The sequence below is a fragment of the Nelumbo nucifera genome, chromosome 2 (genome assembly GCF_055504915.1).
Source record: "Nelumbo nucifera cultivar China Antique chromosome 2, China Antique-T2T, whole genome shotgun sequence".
Classification (NCBI taxonomy): Eukaryota; Viridiplantae; Streptophyta; class Magnoliopsida; order Proteales; family Nelumbonaceae; genus Nelumbo; species Nelumbo nucifera.
In genome coordinates this window covers 54,618,511-54,637,857 of record NC_142650.1, presented here as the reverse complement: position 1 = coordinate 54,637,857, position 19,347 = coordinate 54,618,511, and the positions used below count along the sequence as shown (strand labels likewise).

Below are 19,347 nucleotides of genomic sequence, written 5' to 3'. Positions count from 1 at the left end.
TCATTTCTCTTTTGATTTCTCCCGTTCACTGCTGCCACAGATGAGGAAGACTGATAAACCCACTGTTTGGTCTATCATCGCTTGAGTGGAACCCTCTCTCACATGGTCTTTTAATTTGCCACGTGAGTGGTTTAGTTTCATATTATGCCAGAAGTTGGCCCTTCTGGTTGGATGGGTATGGACAGAACCAGTTCACTTGATCCTGCGTTGTCATCTTCCTCTTTCCCACTTACAATCCATGACATCTTGGTCAGCTCGTTATTAACTTTCTGAGCAACAACCTCAGCTTAAGATTTGAACTCTACCATTTGATCTCCATTCTTTGGCTTAGATGTGCCTGCCAAATCTAAGTGATGATAGACCAACCCTCCTATTAACTTTCGGTTTCCATTTCCACATTACTCCATCTACCTTCCCATTTCTCGTCTCCTACCATGACACATGGCCTCAACATTGCCACGTCATAGTCGTATGCGTACCAGCTTTCCTTCTAGAGTGTAACTCCTACAAAGGATGCGAACTACATTCTAAACATCATTCCTTCTGTGTGAACCTTGATCATTTGAGGAATCAATTCAGGTTGTGTTCCAACCAGTGTTTTGGTTACAGCTGTAAATTTTCGCTATCAATTTGTTTTAGAGCTCATCTGCAGAGTGTCACCATTATTTCAAACACCTCCTCTGTCCATAGGTGAGAAAGTAGGCTAAACCCTTGTATGTTGTATCTCGACAGCTGTCTTCTTATATAGTATGATTTTACTCATTAGACACCACCTTTTTTTTTTTGATAAATCATTAGACACCACCTTTCCATCATTATCATTTCCTCTTCTGTCTCCATTGAAACTACTGCAACTTTCACTTCATCTTCTACTACTTCCAGTATTGCCTTCTTGCTTCATAAAAGGTGCTATCACCATAGTTCCTTAAAATTGTAATTTATTGACAGCTTCCCCCACCTTATCCCAACCAAGGTCCAAAGTATTTTTACCATTTATTCTATTTATAAGCTTGGATACAGATATGTGTCATGATACGCTTTGGATACACATGGATATAGTGGAAAGAAATGGATATGCTTGGATACATTGGGGAAGCTCTTACAAATCCACAACTACATCACTAATAATATCTAAAACTGATATAATTATGAATAAGTTATAAACATATAAGAAATGCAAACTTTTATAGTTTATATGAAGTGATACTTTACAATCCACAACACTGGAAGTCTAGAAAAGATGCACATCATACAATAATTTTACTAATAATACATCAGTGTTTGGGCTTTCAATCTACTAAAAGTTCACTACAAGACGCATTAAATTATTATTGGATCAATGAGTTTGATAGATTATTGATAAGTCCATCTTATAGTTCTTCCTTACCATGAAAATCATAAAATAAATGTTCTTTTATTTTTCAAAATTTTCCTAAAAATTAAGATAAAAATTCATTATTGGCATAAAATATTGTTAGATCAATGAGTTTAAAGATCATAGATAGATCCATTTATAGTTCTTTCCTGCAATGAAAATCATTTATAAATTTTATCTTAACTTATTGATCCACTCAAAGGTAGTTATTTGTTATTCTTTCTTCTCTTTGTAGAAAAAGTTTTCCTGTCTTGACCTTTGATTTATGGTGTTATTCCATTCCAGATTTCTGTTTGTGATAATTGGTCCACCCAAAAATACCTTTGAACCATAGAACTACTTCACCTGTTAACATTACCATTGCTTTGCTTTTCAAATATTTAATGATGGAACTCCTCTTGATATAATTTTCTCAAACACATGATTTTGCTTTTGCCCTGACTGTCTTCTTCCAACTGGTTACTGAGTGGAACTCACCTTCTTCCGTCTCTTCTTTATCCACATAGAGCCTTAACTATATATATTAAATTACAACCATACAATTTGATTTGATTCATTAGCTAGAACATGTTTCATTTTGTTTCTTAAACCCCTCAAAAGGTTGCCATCATTATCTCAGAACATGGATATGGTTGTAAAAGTTATGCAGCTCTTTTAGAAGTAGTTGAGCTGATATTTTTCTTCTGTGTTGGAGTAGATAGTCCTTTGTCTACTAGGTGCATCTTTCGTTTCATGTCATAATAAATTTGGGAAGAATTAATGTTTTGGAAATTTTTGGTTATGTCATGTTTGTTTATTTCTTTGCTGATTTTCTTGGGGATAAGCTTGTCACAGGCAATTATTTGTTGAGTTGCAAATGTCTAGTCTACCCCTTTAGGATTCCTTAATCAAATCCTTGATGGTATCAGAAATCGGAAGTAATGGTGTTTTCTCTTCTCGTGTGAATGGCTAATGCAATGGTGCTGCAAGTTAAACCTTTGTGATAGACTTGTTATTTTATTTTATTTGATTTTATTGCTTCCCTATAGCAAATCCTTTATGTATAGTCATTATTGTCAATGTTGTTACTTGTTAGTAGGCTTGTATTCCTTCTAGTTGTCTATGATTATTTTTTTTTACAATTTTCTAACTGCATGTAGTGTCTCTTCCTTTCTTTTCATTTTTTCTTTTATTTCTTTTTCGGCATTTCAAGGTCTACTTTTGCACGAACCCTTTGTTTGTTTACCTTCAACCTTATTCTTGGATTACATCTTGGTTGAGTGATGTTCACTTTTGCACTGAATCTACTTTTGTTGATTCACTAAACATATGCCTCTTAATATGGAGGAAGGTGAAGGCCATAGTGGCATATAGGTGATTCTAGGTGGTAGTGAAGTTCCTAGTTGCCTAGGCAAGTGCATACAATTTTACAAAGTAAAAAAAAATTAATCCCCTAGTTTTGTATACTATCATGCATATAAATTGAGAAAATAACAGTGCACATAAATTGAGAAGGGGATGGAGATATAGAGATTATAACTATTTTTAGATTATCTGCCAATGTGAGCTTGTCTTACACTGCTGCTCCCAAGCTTGGAAAAAGCAAGAGGGTTGCGTCAGGTAGGCAGCCAGCACTAGATGTTTTCCATACCCTTATGAATATGGATCCTGATTTGTCTTTTTGTGCTCATGCTAAAGCGTTGCTCTAAATAGAATGGATCGGCAAAACAGAATTCATGTAGTCAGATATAGTTGGGATAAGGCATGGATGATGATGATGAATAACTATTTTTACATTATGCTTGGTTGTCCTGATTTAACTTGTTTCATTTTTTTTCCTATTTGGTGTTTTAATTATCTTTAGAGCTTTCTTCTTATCAGTTGAAACTTCTATCTTTTAACTGGTCTTATTGCTTGTTCATTTTATAGGAAGTCTCTGCGCAGTTAGAGACATTAACAAGTCCTCAAGTAGTTGAACCAGTGCTCAGTCCCATCCCGAAGGATAGGGATGATGGGGTCAACGAAGATACCAATATCAATCTTGGTGAGCACTTGCCCGTTGTTCAAAGGTACTTTGTCTCCCTTTTTATGCTATTGACTGATATATTCTCTTCATACTTTTTTGTTAGACTTTGGCAAGTGTTTTCCTAGTAGAATGTGTTAGAAAATCAGAAGAAGAAAGAAGAGAGAAAATAATGATTTGGAGTCAAAAGAATAGGTTGGTGGTACCAACTCTAGTATTTATACTAGGGCGACCCAAAATATAAAAAAATAAAGAAAAAATTACAAAAGTGCCCCTACAACACTAAAGAATAAACAGATGATAGTTTTAACACTCCCCCTCATGTTGGGACATGGATGTCAATCATGCTCAACTTGTCACACAAGTCATTGTGTTTCAAGTGATGTAGACCCTTTGTAAAGATGTCCACAAGTTGCTCCTCAAAACTAACATAGGGAGTACACGCTTCCCCATTAACAAGTTTCTCTCTAATAAAGTGGATTGTTGCAATATTGATGGCAACCTTGTTATCAAATTACAAGGACAAGGGCTATCAATAGAAAATCCTAACTCACCCACCAATTTTTTTATTCACATTATTTCGACCACTCCTTGGGACATTGCTCTGTACTCAACTTCAGCACTGGACCTAGCCACTACATTTTGTTTTTTGCTTCTCCATGTGACTAGGTTCCCCCCACCCACAAAGGTACAATAACCACTGGTGGACTTTTTGTTATCAATTGATCCGACCCAATCAACATTTGTGTACACCTTAACCTTCAAATGCCCATTTTTTCGGAACAATAAACTAGCCCCTGGAAACTTCTTGAGATACTTGAGGATTCTTTCGACTGCCTCTAAGTGAGTGGTTTTAGGGGCATGCATGACCTTGCTAAGAACACCCACGACATAAGCAATGTCTGGTCCGGCCATGGACATGTACAAGAGCCTTCCGACAAGCCTCTGGAATTTCTTCACATCTTTGATAGTCTCACCACAACAGTCACTTGACCTGTGATTTGGATCAATGGGAGAATTGTTTGGCTTTGCTCCTAGTTTTTTTTTGAATCTTGTAATAGATCTAGGATGTATTTTCTCTAAGAAATGAAGATCCCCTTTTGTGAGCGGGCAACTTCAATTCTGAGAAAATACCGAAAGGGATCTAGATCTTTCACCTCAAACTGAATCGTTAGGAACTCTTTTAGTTTCTGAATTTCAACTTTCCAATCACTAGTTATTACTATGTCATCAACATACACTACCGGTGCTGCAATTTTTCCTTCCCCTTTTTTCTTAAACAATGTATGATCAATTTGGCATTGTTTACAACCTATGTACTACATAGCTAAATGAAACTTGCTGAACGAAGGCCTTGGTGATTGTTTTTGTCCATACAAGGACTTCTTTTGCCTGCACATTTTTTGTTCACTGCTTTCCGCATGAAAACTAGGGGTTGCACCATATACACCTCTTATTTAAGATCACCATTCAATAAAGCATTTTTGATATCCAACTGATGAAGACCTCAATCAAGGTTAGTGGCTAGAGAAAAGAGGACTCTGATAGAATTCTTATTAACCACTGAGACAAGTGTCTTTAATAATCTACTTCGTACACTTGAGTAAACCCTTTTGCCACTAACTGGGCTTTATACCTTTTCACTGTGCCATCAACTCTGTACTTACCAATATTTGAACCCTAATAGACTCATACATATGGTTCAACCCCAAAAGAAAAGCCAAAACCCGTTGTTGGGGAATTAGAGACTTGTAGACCTTAGCATCCACCTCACATTTCGAATCCATATTCTGATAGTGATCCAACTCCTTCCAAATTGAGGTCAAATTTGAGGAGTATATGGAGAGATTCCTTTCCCACACTTGCAGGTTGAGGATGCAGCTTGCAACTGATAGGAAAGTTCATATCAAATCCCCCACTCACTCCACTGTTACTAGAGGATACACCGGAGACAGCTGAATCCTTAGAAGACTTGCTGGGAAAGGTCTGATTTCACTATTCAGCCACAAAGAACAGTAGAAATAAGAGAAACTGTCACAAGAACGCTTGGTCTCACACAAACCAGCACTATAGAATCATTCCTTTCTGTTCACACCAAAGAATCACACACTACCACATTGCTGAAAAAATTCCAGAAGTAAAAAACAGTCTATTCCTGGTCTCGACCGCCCCTACGAGTATCACTTTACCCTATTTTAGGCCACACATTCACTGCAATCACCAGAAACAAATCATCCAGACCTATACAGCCACCCTACCTGGGTACAAAAGGATCACACGATTCACATGGAACTGAAAAAACAACTTCACAGGTCACAGCATCTATTCACCCCTCTTACAGATGATTTCTTGGTACACAACCAAGAAAAAAAGGGAAAAATCACAAAGGAACTACTTACAGTTCAGCCGATGCACTTCCCTCTAGATTTGATCCAAAAAGAAATGAAGTCTGAAGAAAGTCAGATTTGATCCCAAAATTGATGCTCTGATACCATGTTTTCTTAGTAGTAAGTGTTAGAAAGTCAGAAGAGAGAAAAGAGTAAAGAATGATTTGGAGTCAAAAGAATAGTCTGGTGGTGTCAGCTTTAGTATTTATACTAGGGGCAACCTAAAATATAAAAAAATAAAGAGAATTACAAAAGTGCCCCTACTGCACTAAAGAATAAACAGATGACAGTTTAACAGCAAGGAATCTTGCACTAATTACTTTTTTGCTGATCATTGAATTGTTTTTCATGTAGTGGGCCTAGTGGTTCTTATTTATTATATGCTTTTTAAAAGGTATATGCCATTGTTTTCTTCTTTAGGGAAATTGGGCATGGTTCGAGTGGTTTGCATACTGAAGTTGAGATCTTGGTTCCCCCAAAGGTATTTGTGTTTTTATCTACTTATCTTTGTATCTTCTTGTAAACTAATGCGGTGAGTAATTGAAAAAAGATTCATTCGATGCTTAATGTTATATTTATCCCAGATGACTTGTAAATTTTGATTTGACATTTTTTGATCTTTTCATAATGCATCGCATCAGGATAGAGGGGAACCTGAAGGTAGGGTTGGCACAAGATGTATTGAAGAAGTCAGCATTGATACCCAGCAAGATCAGTTTCCATTGGGATTTCAAACTGATAGTGACGATAATGCATGTGTCATCTGTAAGCTTGGTGGAAAGCTCTTGTGGGTAACCCTACTTTGGTTTTTGTTGACTTTGTTTTTACTTGGTATCAAGTGTTGAAATTAAGATGAAGGCAAAAATTTTGCCTGCTATTAGCTTGTTATACTGTTGCGTTATTTGGTTGTTAACCTTCTATCTCAGACTTCATTCATTTTGCCTAGTTCAGTATGCAATGTATACCCTTACACCAGGTTTTATGACGAGTAAATATGCACGGGATTGCATATAAAAACTCAGTATTGTCACTACCATTGTTAACCTGTATTAAAAAGAAAGATTTTGCAGCTTAGATTTGGAAAAGGGGGTGGTGGCCTGAATTGAAAGGGGTGCTGAAAGAAACAGTGGTGAAAGAGGCAGCACTCAGCCTTTTTGTTTTCTAGACCAATAACTGAAACAGATTCATTAAATTAAAGATAGGGAGGTACAAAGAAGGGAGGGATAAACTCTCTTAGCTGTCCCATAAAAGAAGCAAGGTTACAACAAAACCCAAAATAATCGATTCCTTCCCATCCCTTGTTTAGCGAATGAATTGGAAAAGAAATTAGCCTCTCTCTTTACCCACTGAAAATAGACCTTCATTTCTTGTAATAGCCACCTAATTCTCCTCTTCTCATAAATGTAGCTCCACCACCCAACATCCTCTCTCTTTTACTAGCTTTGAATCCGCTTGAATTGCCAACTTACGGATTTACATGTCCTTAGCTTTCTGAATTCTTTCCAAGACAGCTAAAATTTCAGTCCTCAAAGAATCACCCACCCTAATTGGACCTGAGTAAAATGCAAAAATGCTACCTTCATCAATTTTGAAGACTCCTCCAATGCCTGAAGGACCCGGATTTCCTTCATTGCTACCATCAAAATTCAGCTTTAAAACACCTCCAAAAGGTGGGGACGAAATAGGCATAAGAGCCACCTTCATAGGAGCAGAATCAGCTACTTCCCTCCACTTTCTTACTGCATGACCAACTGGAATGTCCTCAATTAGTTTCAAAGACTTCACCCAATGAACCACTCTAATAGTAATGGCTTCAATTAAAGCATCCCTGCTTAGTTCTTTGACCAGCAAACAGCTGCCCATGTACACCTCCATAGAGTTTTACCCCTCTTCTTTGACCAGCTAACAAAGGTAGAGCTGTACAGGAAAATAGGCTTTGTACATTAGCCCCGGGGGGGGGGGGGGGTTATACCTGCACCCAAACAACAAAAGAAACCATTCCTAAATTGAAGAGGTAATGGGGCAGGGCTAACATTAGTTGGGGGAAGGTTAGGTCTTTTTCTTTGTAGTAAATCACAGGTTTTAATTCTTTATAGAAAAATATCCCAACAAAAATCCCCAATCCTGGGCTGAATAGGTGTACTCCAAATCTCTTTTACATGAAAAGGCACTCCAGCACTATCACTCGGCTATGTTAAAGTTAGAAAGAACAAGGCACAGTAAAAAGACCAGAAGAATAAAAAGTCCAGATTTGGTTATCCCTTTTTGAAGGATCCAGGATCATCCTATCAAGACTGTGGGGCAGAGTTGAGACACTATCAATTTCAGACTCATGAAGGTCTCTTCTAAAACCCAAATCCCAATCTTAAGTTAGAAGGAACCATAGAAGAGGTAATGACCTCCTTACAGCTGGAAAGGGCATAAAGAGAAGGGAGTTGTGCCTTCAAAAGGTGAATTGCCTAACCAGAATTTGACAAGATTTCCAGAACAAGGATTATACCTGATAAATGGCAGGAAAGATGGAAGGATGGCATGAATGGTTTTCCATGGAGGTGCTCTTGTAAGCCCAACTAGAATTCCAGAATCCTACCCATCAGTTGCAAACCCATGAATACTTATTACCGCCTTTGCCCACAATTTATCTCTATCCATTGTCAATCTCCACAATCACTTCCCTAACAGGCAATGTTCCTCTCCTAAATGTTCCCAAGATCCAAACAACCAAACCTCTTACTTCTACAAGCCATCCCGACTTACTCTATAGTCCTTCTCCCATGGCTCCCATAAAAAATCTCTCCATCAACTTTTTCTGTCTCTTACTAACCCCCACTAGAATTCTAAAGACTGGCAAGAAGCATACATGTAGGTTAGCTGGTGTAGACCTAATTAATGCGATCCTACCACAAATAACTCTTCTTTCATGAAACCATTCTCTTTGTAAATCTTTCAATTACTGGGTTCATGAAATTACTATCTTTCAGATTAGCCCCCAGAGGCAGCCTCAAGTAAGTCATGGGTCATTGTGAAGCCACACAACCCAAAATTTCTGCTCCCTCTGAGATCTCCGTCTCCTCCATAATCAGTCCCACAAAGCAAATTTTACCAAAATTGATTTTCAAATTGGTGATTTGCTCAAAAGTTTCCACAACCAAATTAAATTTCTCACCCAACTAGGATTACCTCCTATGCAGAAAAGGATTGTATCATCAGCAAATAGTAGGTGAGTGATTGTCACCTCATCTCTACCCACTGTCCAACCCCTAATCAAGGGCAGCACTCCGACTTTATTGAGCTACTCTCTTGCAAACCCTTGGAAAGGTACCCTGCAAACCTTGAAGGCTTAGACACTTTCACTCCCTTCACTAGATTTTGGCTAGGCAATGGTAATCAAATTAGATTCTGGATTGGCCTCTGGTGGGGCAATAAAAAAAGCCCTCGTCTCCTTCCCTATTCTTGCTTGCCCATGATAAAACAAGCCCTTGTCTCCTCAACCATTCTCAGGGAAAACCAGATCCTCTCCTAAAACTTCATCTTTCATAGTTCCTTGAGTGATACAAAATTTTGGATATTTCTTTAGTTATAACCTCCATTTCTGATGCCTTCGTTTTTCCCCTCCACCCAAGATAAACTAATTTAGTCCTTCCCTCAACCCAACTGTCCAGTTCTCCACCAGTTCTTACTTTCATAAACTTTTAGCCAACCCCTCTCCTCCTTCCTTGACAAAAAAAAGGATTCGGCTCTCCTTCGTACTCCCAGAATTGCTTTTTTCCGCTTGTTTGGGAAGCAGCTCGTGGCAAGTTGAATACTTGTGATATCGTGTAGAAGAAGCTACAGGGACAATGCATCTCACCCCATGTATGTGTCTTATGCTATATAAATTGATTGGCCACCTACTTATTAACTGTTGGGTTGCATAAACTTCGGCATTTTTTTTTTTAGATTCAACTTGTAGTGGCAGCTATAGTTTCCCACCCCCTACTTCAGTTCGAGAGTTTGTTCAATGACACAACAACAGACTGGGAAAAAGAGGAAGATTTTTGGAAAAGCTACTATCCATGTCATGATGTGGGGCATTTGGGAAGAATGTGGTTCTAGAACTTGAAAGGATTAATGATAATTTTGGGGAGAAGAGGAGTTTCGAGGTCATTCCCAACACAATTAAAAGATTTAGACACCAAAATAAAAAAAAGCTAATTGTGCCAGTCTTTAAGGTTTTTGCTAGATTATGAGGAGCTGTATTTCGGGTTGAAGTTAACAAGAGGATGAAGAAGACAAAAAGAGTCGTGAAGAAAAATTGGATATTGGAAGCAATAATTGGATCTTAGAACTTGGAACTTGCATCTGTTTAGTAATTGCATTAGATGAAGTATGTGTATTTTGCTTCTACAACACCATTGGCCATGGATCTGTATTTTGCTTCTGCACTGGAGTGGGCAACAACATTCTGTTTCTTGCTTCTCCATGAAACAAGGTTGCCCCCCCCCCCACAAACGCACAATATCCAAAAGTGGATCTCCTGTCATCAACACATCCAGCCCAATCCGCATCTGTATACACTTCCAGTTTCATATGACCATGATTCTTGAAGAGTATACCTCTTCCTGGACATCTCTTTAAGTAGGCAAGAATCCTTTCTACTGCAAGGAGGTGGGTGGTCCTGGGAGAATGTATGTATTGACTGACAACACTAACAGCATAAGAAATATCTGGTTGAGTTAGGTAGAGATAAAGAAATTTCCCAACCAGCCTTTGGTACATAGCCCTATCCTTAAGGAGTTCTCCACTTTCTGCACTTATCTTATGGTTAGTCTCAATGGGAGTATCAACAAGTTTCACTCCTAACTTGCCAGTTTCTTCCAATAAGTCCAGAACATACTTCCTTTGGGAGATGAAAATACCATGCTTAGATCGAGCTACCTCAATTCTTAGGAAATAGTGTAACTTTCCTAGGTCTTTTACTTCAAATTATTTGTGAAGGTGCTGTTTAAGGGTTTCAATTTCACTAGTGTCACTTTCTGTTATCACAATGTCATTTACATAGGCTGCAAATAGAGTTAGGGAATGACCTGTCTTCTTAAAGAAGAGAGTATGTTTTGACTGAGCCTGTATGTATCCGAATTTGTCCAAAGCCAGTCTAAATCTATCAAACCAAGCTCTTGGAGATTGTTTTAGCCCGTACAAGTCCTTTTTCAAAAGGCAAACTTTCTTTCCTTCTTCTGAACTATAAAAGCCAGGGGGTAACTCCATGTAAACTTCCTTTTGCAAGTCTCCGTTGAGAAAGGCATTCTTAACATCTAGTTGAAATAGTGGCCAGGAGTAGTTTGCAACAATGGATAGAAGAACTTTGACAGTGTTCATTTTTGCAACAGGTGCAAAGGTTTCTGTATAGTTTATGCCATAAGTTTGTGTGAATCCCTTTGCAACCAATCTGGCCTTATACCTCTCTATAGTACCATCAACATTATATTTCACAGTAAACACCCATCTGCATCCAACAGGTTTTTTCCCTTCAGGTTGGTTAACTAGTTCCCATGTGTTCTTTTTGACAAGAGCTTCCATCTCTACTTACATTGCTTCCTTCCATTTAGGTATCAAAAGGGCTTCTTGCACTCTTCTGGGTATAGGAACAACAGAAATAAATGTCAAGTATATGACCTATAGGATTCTGAGAGACAATTATAGGAAAGGAACTTGGAGATGCAATGGGCAGTGGCTGAAGTGTAACGACGCTTCCCTTTACGAATAGCAATTGGAAGATCAAGGTCATCTGACTGTGGAGGCTGAGCATCTATAATAGTGGGGTCAACAGTGAGAGTAGTAGTGTTTGGATCTGGGGCTGCAGAAGATGTTGGAACTTGCCTGGATTGCTGTTGAGTACGAGAGTCAACTTGCCTCCACCACTTTTTGTGATACACTCTTAATTCTCTGCATTTTTAACAACCTTCACAACTCCCCCCTCAATATCTGGGACAGGTAAAGGAACTTTTGGGGCTGAAACTGAAATCCCTTCCTCACTATTCTCTCCCTGAGGAGAAGCCTTAAGATAGTAGGGCATATCCTCAAAGAAGGTGACATCCATGGACACAAAGCACTTTCCTGAAATTGGCTCATAACAGTAATATCCCTTTTGATTTTGTGCATACCCAAGGAAAATACACTTAGTGGCTTTGGGATCAAACTTGGAGCGATGAGGTCCAAGGATTTGAACAAAACAAGTACACCCAAAAGTTTTGAGGGTAATAGTGAATAGGTCCGTATCTGGATATAGAAGACTGAATGGGGTTTGCATGTTTAAAACTTGTGAAGGATCCCTGTTAATCAGGTACATGGTTGTACGGATTACATCCCCCCAGAAGCATATGGGAACATTAGAGTTGAGCATGACGCTTCTGACTACCTCTAAGATATGCCTGTTTTTTCTCTCAACAACCTCGTTTTGCTGAGGTGTGTGAGGACAGGTTCTCTGATGAATGACCCCATGATCAAGGAGATAGGATGCCAAGGGTTTTGCAAAGTATTCCTTGGCATTATCAGATCTAAGAGTTTTGATCTTGGTTTCAAACCGAGTTAGAACCATCTGATGGAAAGCCTGGGTCAGAGAAGGGACCTCATCTCGAGAGTGCATAAGGTAGATCCATGAAAAGCGGGTATAATCATCAACAAATAATAAGAAATATCTATACCCCCCTATGGTGGGAGTATGATATGGTCCCCAAGCATCGGTATGCACAATCTCAAAAGGAAGGTTGCTTCTTTTATTACTTAAAGGATAAGATGATCTATTGTGTTTTGCAAGCTCACAACTTTCACAATTTAACCCCGACACTTCTACTGACTCAAACAAGTTTGGATAAAGACTCTTCAAAGACCCAAAAGATAAATGACCTAAGCGGTTGTGCCAAAGTATAATCTTACTGCAAGACTGTGAAACAAACAATTTACCTACTTCACTCTGCTCCCCCTGTGAATGATGAAGCAGGTAGACTCCATTCATCTCACGGCCAATCCCAATCACCTTCGTCGTTTCCAGATCCTAAAAAATACACCGATCAGGGAAAAAGGTTACCGAACAGTTTTGATTTATAGTAATACTACTAACTGAAAGTAAATTAGCACTAAGCTTGGGAACATGCAAAACTGAGGATAGGGTGATGGTATCTGAGAATCCGATGTCTCCCTTGCTAGAAATTGGTATAAGAGAGCCATCGACAATGGAAACTTTGTCTCTCCTAGAGGATAAACAATAGGTGCTGATTAAACTAGATATGCTAGTCATATGGTTTGAAGCACCTGAATCTATTACCCAGAAAGATCTAGTATTACCTGGGACAAAAGCATGACATGCAGTAGCTCTTGTACCTGTATGAGGAAGGGCTGAAGTAGGCTGAGCTGGTGTAGTAGCTGAAGATCTAGAAATACCAGCTTCCTTTTCTAACTGTGTCAGTGCTGGAAGAGGATGTACTGTCAGTATTAGTTGCTGTATTAGCACTTCCCTTCTTGTTTCTGAGTCTAGTTGGCATTAGGTGCGGATGCAACTTCCAGCAGGTCTCCCTAGTATGTTTGGGCTTCTTGCAATCACAAAAAATATCTTTTTTGTCTTCCTTCTTAACTTCTTTTTCCTTTTCTCCTCCAGTTTTGAATTTTGTTGCTGCCAAGGCTGCTTCTGTGTTTAGGGTCACATTCTCCCTAGTGAGAAGTTGCTGTCTTGTAATATCAAAATATGAGTTTAGGCCGGCTAAGAACTCGAAAACCTTGTTTGTTTCAAGCAGTTTTCTATATGTTGCTGCATCCTTCTGGCTTTTCCCATTCAATGGTTTCTAAGTGATCAGTTTCATGCCAAAGGGATTTTAGGGTAGAAAAATATACTGTGTTTAGGGTCACACTCTCCTTTATGCTGTCCCAAATCTCCTTGGCTGTTTTTGCCCAGAGATGATTTCGGCTGATGTGGGGCTGTATAGAGTTGCATAGCCAGGTCATCACCAAGTAGTTCTCTTGAACCCATCTTGGGTGGGGTATATCCTCCTTGGCTGGTTCTTTTGTGTCTCCGGTTACATACCCTAATTTTCCTCTGCCTCCAATGGCCATCATTGCCGATTGGGCCTATTCCAAGTAATTTGTTCCATTAAACCTAACAGTGGTAATTTGGAACGTATTTTCAGTTATATTACCAGTCCCAAAAACTTCCCCTTGAGCTTTTACTTCACTTCCAGCCTTTTCCATACTAAGTAGATCTCAGAGTTCCAAGAAAAAGGCTATTTCTTTTAAGAAAAACAATCTGATCTCAGCAAAAATAAGTACTAGAACTCAGTTTTGGTTGATAGTTTCTCCTTAAAAACTATAACTTTAACAAAAAAATATCAGATATTAACAGTCCAGATGCTGGTTTCAGCCAAGAACAAGAGCCAAAAAGATATCTTTTTACAGTCCAGAATTTGATCTAGTGCAAACACAGTCGAATTCTTTCAAAAAGAAGGTAATCTCAGTCAAGGATTAACTCCTGGACTGTGCTCAGTCCAAAATTCACAGTTAAGATCAAGATCAGACCCCCCTTTTTTTTAGCCGATCCCTTCAAGAAAGGCTCTCAGTCAAGAAAGTCAAAGAAAGGTTCGTAGGGTTAAGAACAAACCCTAGGAAAAATCAGATTTTTTTCTGTCGTACCTTCTGAAAGAGACCAACTAATTTCTTACTACTGCTGTTTCAAGAAAGAAAGAGATCTTACCCAGAAAAACTCTGATCGCCTCCTTTGATCTTGATAAAAAATCCAATCTTGAATCTTCTAACCTTCTCCGATACCAACTTGGATGAACTAGAACTGCTGCTGTGTAAACTGAGAAGAGATACACAGGTTCGAAGAGAAGGAGAGAGAGAGAGAGAGTGAGTGAAAGAAGAGAGGAGGAAGAGAAAGAAGGGGTTCGGTTGTTGATCTCTGCCGCCCCATATTCTTTATTATTTTTAGCCTTTGATTCCTTATAAGAATAGGATAGAAATACATAAAGTCCTAATCCTAGTAAGGCAAAAATAATATGGATAAACATAATAAGGCCAGCCGGCCCAATCTTAAAAGAAAAAAAATAAAATAAAATAAAACAACTAGGAAATAACTAGGTGTGGGTATGGAACCATACACACTAGAGCCTAAGTGTGGGTATGGAACCACGTACTCGTGACTTGGTAACTATTTCTTCAATATACAATTATATAAAGTTTATAATTAATAAATTCAATACTTTATATTTATATTGATTTATTATGAATGTAGAAGTTAAAAGATAATTAATTTTTTCAAAACTTTTTAAAATATTTTCTTTATTTTAAGACAATAAATAAAGTGGATTAAATCTGAAACCAATTCAGGACTGTCATATCTGTTTTCTTATTGGATTTATATTTGAAAATTCAATGATCAGATTGGATTTGGATTTGCATAGATCTGATTCAAATCCTACCCTATTATAGCTATACCCTTGTGTATGCATCTTGCTGAAAGCTGATACTATTCCATTGGAGTTGGCTACAAATATCCTACTTTGTCATTCCACTTTCAAATATGGTACTGTCACGATATGACATGAAAGGGCAAATTGAAAATGCTTCTGTTGTGTTGAGTTGTGATGAAGTTCCTTTATTTTCAAATTTGTCAGTTATGGTTGTCTTGTTGACATTGGCTCATAATGGTTTTTCTTGGAAGTTCTTATTTTGAGTTCCATTTCTTTTTCCTTTATAATTTTTATATTTTGGTGTTTGGGGCTAGATGTTTTTCACTGCTTTATCTGTATCAGGTGCTGTGATGGCAAAGGGTGTAAAAGGAACTTCCATCTCATGTGTCTTGATCCTCCCTTGAAGGATGTTCCAGCTGGGAATTGGCACTGTATTTCATGTGTGAAGAAAAAGATTGAGTATGGTGTGCATGCGGTATCTGATGGAGTGGAATCAATTTGGGATGCCAGAGAAGTGGATATTTCAGATAATGATGGTAGTATGCATGCGCAGATAATTTTTGGAATATCTTCTATGAATTGTTTGCTAAACTCCAAAGTTCTCCCTTCCTACTGTGTTTTAAATTTTGCATATAGGGCTGTCGGTGGTAATTATTACTTGTGGTGCTAGGGTTGCAGAGGCAGAAGCAATATCTTGTTAAGTACAAAGGGCTTGCTCATGTTCACAACCGTTGGGTTTCAGAGAGTGAGCTGATTCTTGAAGCTCCGATGCTTGTTGCAAAATTTAATAGAAAAAATCAGGTCTTCTTTCTCTTGATATAATGTTTCAGAAGTCAATATGCCATTCATTTAGTTTTCTGAAGTAGAAGCATGTGTTTGGTGTTGGATTTCTGCACTACAAGAGCAGTGTTTCCCTCGTTTACAGTTTCTCTGTTTCAATTCCTTTTTTTTGTCAGTGTGTTAGGTGGAAACCAGAGTGGGTGGTGCCACATCGACTTTTACGGAAGAGATTATTGATGTCCCAAAAGCAGCGTTCTGAGTATATTCATAAGGGAGGCATTGAAATCTCTGATTGCTATTATGAGTGGTTTGTAAAATGGGCTGGTCTTGGTTATGAGCATGCTACTTGGGAGTTGGAGAATGAACCATTTCTGAAAACACATGAAGCTATGGCACTCATAGGAAACTATCATATGCGTCGCAAGAAGGCAAAAAGAGCATCTGATCCTTCAAGAACAGATGAGGTACTCCTGAGTCCTGAGACATGGTTACAATTGAAAACTAGTATTTGTTTCTTGTAGCTATGCCATTACCTCACATGTTTATGCATTCATTAGTGTCTGCGTAGGTTTTGTGGTAAGACCAAGGTTTAAAATGTTGGTATTGGTGGAAATGTCGGCCGTCCAAATATAAGAAACATGTCGGAAATATCAGAAATATCGTATGAAAATTTTATAAAATTATAGAAATGGTGAAAACATTGTACAATATGCAAAACGTAGAATGATATTCTATGAAATGATAAAAGAAGCATAGGCATGCCTTTTTAAATTATTTTCTTGTTCCAAATCACTAAACAAAGCTAAGAAACTAAGGTTATAGAAAAAAGAATATGTTTTGGCGTTGCCCTGTAAACCTTAAGATTGAAAGCTTCGTGATAGAATGAGTTAAAATAAAATTTAGACTCATAGAAAATGTAAATGGCTGTAATAGATCAACCAAATAATTGATTATACAACCGAGCCATAACCCAGTTGAGGTAGATCTACCTCTTTGGGTGTAAATTCTGGGAAGCTACTTGGTGGAGTGGAGGTCTGTCCCAAGTTAGAAGAGCTGGTACTGTTACCCTTAGAAACACAATTTGCAACATTTGGGCTGGCTATATAACCTAAGTTTCGGTTAGGACCTTCGTTTGGATTCTTGTCCTTTCTCAAGGCTGCCGGTTTTAAGTGAGTATGAAGAATCCAACAAGTATCTTTAGGCTATGTTTGGTTTGAAGGAAAATGTAGTGAAAGGAAGGGAAAGGTAGGGAAACCTTTACAAACCTTGTATTGATTTCCCTGTCTTTCCTTTCCCTACCTTTTGCTTCAAATCGAACATAGCCTTAATGTGCTTCTCTTCTTCACAATGTGAATACTTAAAGTTCTTCTTATCCACCCCTTTTCCACCCTTAGAGCTGCTGGAAACAAGAGCAGACTGCTCACTAGGTTGAAAATAAACATGAATTCTCATATCTTTCCTCCTCATCTCCTCATTCCTAATTAGGTAAAACACATGATGCAGGTATGGAAATTCATCTCTCCCTAAGATTTGTGCTCTAATGTTTTCATATGAGCGGTCTAAACCAGCCAGGAACTTGATTATTCTTCCTTCATTTTTTTTTGTCATGCCTTTCTTTGTCTTTGGTGCTGTCCCATTTAAAGACTAAGGCCCCATTTGGTTCGTGGGAATAGGGTCTGGAGTCGGAATCGGAATGGGCTATTCCGATTCCAACTGTTTGGTTCGGTGGAATCAGAATCCCATTCCCATTCCTGCTGGAATGGCATTCCCCCATTTGAGGGAATGACTATTCCCTGCCCCTCCCTTAGGAATGAAATCTCATTCCTGTTGATTTCAATTCCCATTTCCATTCCTGTCTGAACCAAACAGAGTATGGGAATGGACCATTCCGATTCCGATTCCGGAGGATTTCGATTTCGATTCCAATTCCGATTCCGACTACGAACCAAACAGACCCTAAATGATGATCAAGCTCTTCCCATATGTCTTCAGTGTAGCAAAGTAAGTTGCAACAGTCATGTTGTCCCCTTGAGTCTTACTTGAATGTCTTGGTTCAGCCTATAAATCCTTGCTATGTTCTTTTGACTCAAGTGTTGTGTAGTTTTCTCAAATCTTGTGGGCTGTAGTATAGTGCTGAACAGCCCATGCGGTTTTGGGAGTCATAGAAGTTAGCAACCATGACATCGCAGTTGCATTTTCCCTATACCAAGTCTTATAACCTGGTTCCTCTTCCTTGGGCTCCTTAATCTTCCCATATGACTTACTTTGGACCATCTTGCTGAAATGACTCATTCCCTATAATTGTATTCATCTAGTTTTACATTGGTAATTTGTATCATAGGATTTTCAATATGAATAACATTATCCACAGTCCTGGAACCTCAAGATGAGACTTCACTTGTGTTGGAAGACATCTTGAACTCACACAAACTAATATTTAGCAGGTAGAACAGGTCAAACAGCATCTCCCTTTGCTCGAACTCTAGATATAACCTGGATTAGAGCCCACAAGGATCCTCTAGACTGACACTTCTTGCAGTGCAGTGGCTTGACCTGTTAAATAGGTCTCTCTAGTAGTCCATACGACTACTCCACAGCTTCTTGCCCTACCTGGGTATACCAGCAACTATTCTGGGCTTCCTTGCAGATTCTCACAAGGAAAGAAACCTAGAAACAACTTCAACTAACCACGACCAGCAGTAGGGTTCTTTCTTGTTACTCCAACAACAAACTTAAGAAGAAGAGAGAAAAGGTGAATGCAAGAGTAGGCGAGCAGAATAAGAGCAGGTTATTGCTCTGATACCATATTAGTATTCAGATTCTTGAAGAAAAGAAGAAAAACAGAGAAAGGAGAGATAGGGAATAGGACGGCACACTCTAACCAGCCCATTAAAAATGGTATTTATATTAGGGAAACAATAATAAATGAGATGACAACTTTACCCCCGCTAGTAAACAGTAATGGGCTGAAGCCCATTAGCACTTAATAACAGTACAGCCCAACAGAATAGAGTATATTATAACATAAATGGGCCGAAGCCAATACTGTTAAGTCCCACAACACATAGGACCAAGGCTAGAATACTGGTGTAGTGTTTATATTTGGATTTTTTTCTTGGTCCATGAACTCATTTCATTGAAAGAGCTTTATAAAATTGTTTTTCTTTTTCCTATTCATCAAAGAAAAGAGAATAAATTGAATTGCTGTTCCTAATCTGAAACTGTAGAAATCAATGTATTTTGAAATAGGCTAGTTGCAATTATACTGTGTTGAAGATTAATCAGTTTTGTGTTATTTTAACAGTAGCTGTTTTATGTCAATTGTTAGATAGGAAGTGGGGACCAAAGAAGTTATGTGAGTCCAAA

General features: G+C 38.4%; 1 protein-coding gene across 5 annotated transcripts in view; it reads left to right on the top strand.

Moving 5' to 3' along the window:
• The window catches only part of LOC104601279 (uncharacterized), a 101,745-nt gene that overhangs the window by 34,225 nt on the left and 48,173 nt on the right, over positions 1 to 19,347 (top strand). For 4 of the 5 annotated variants that reach the window (XM_010264569.3, XM_010264570.3, XM_010264571.3 and 1 more), the window contains exons 5-10: positions 3,284 to 3,423; positions 6,185 to 6,245; positions 6,406 to 6,551; positions 15,544 to 15,737; positions 15,872 to 16,002; positions 16,158 to 16,445. In XM_010264569.3, the coding sequence (XP_010262871.1) occupies positions 3,284 to 3,423; positions 6,185 to 6,245; positions 6,406 to 6,551; positions 15,544 to 15,737; positions 15,872 to 16,002; positions 16,158 to 16,445 (960 nt within the window). The remainder of the gene's footprint in view (positions 1 to 3,283; positions 3,424 to 6,184; positions 6,246 to 6,405; positions 6,552 to 15,543; positions 15,738 to 15,871; positions 16,003 to 16,157; positions 16,446 to 19,347) is intronic. The other variant, XM_088897052.1, reaches the window with a different exon arrangement.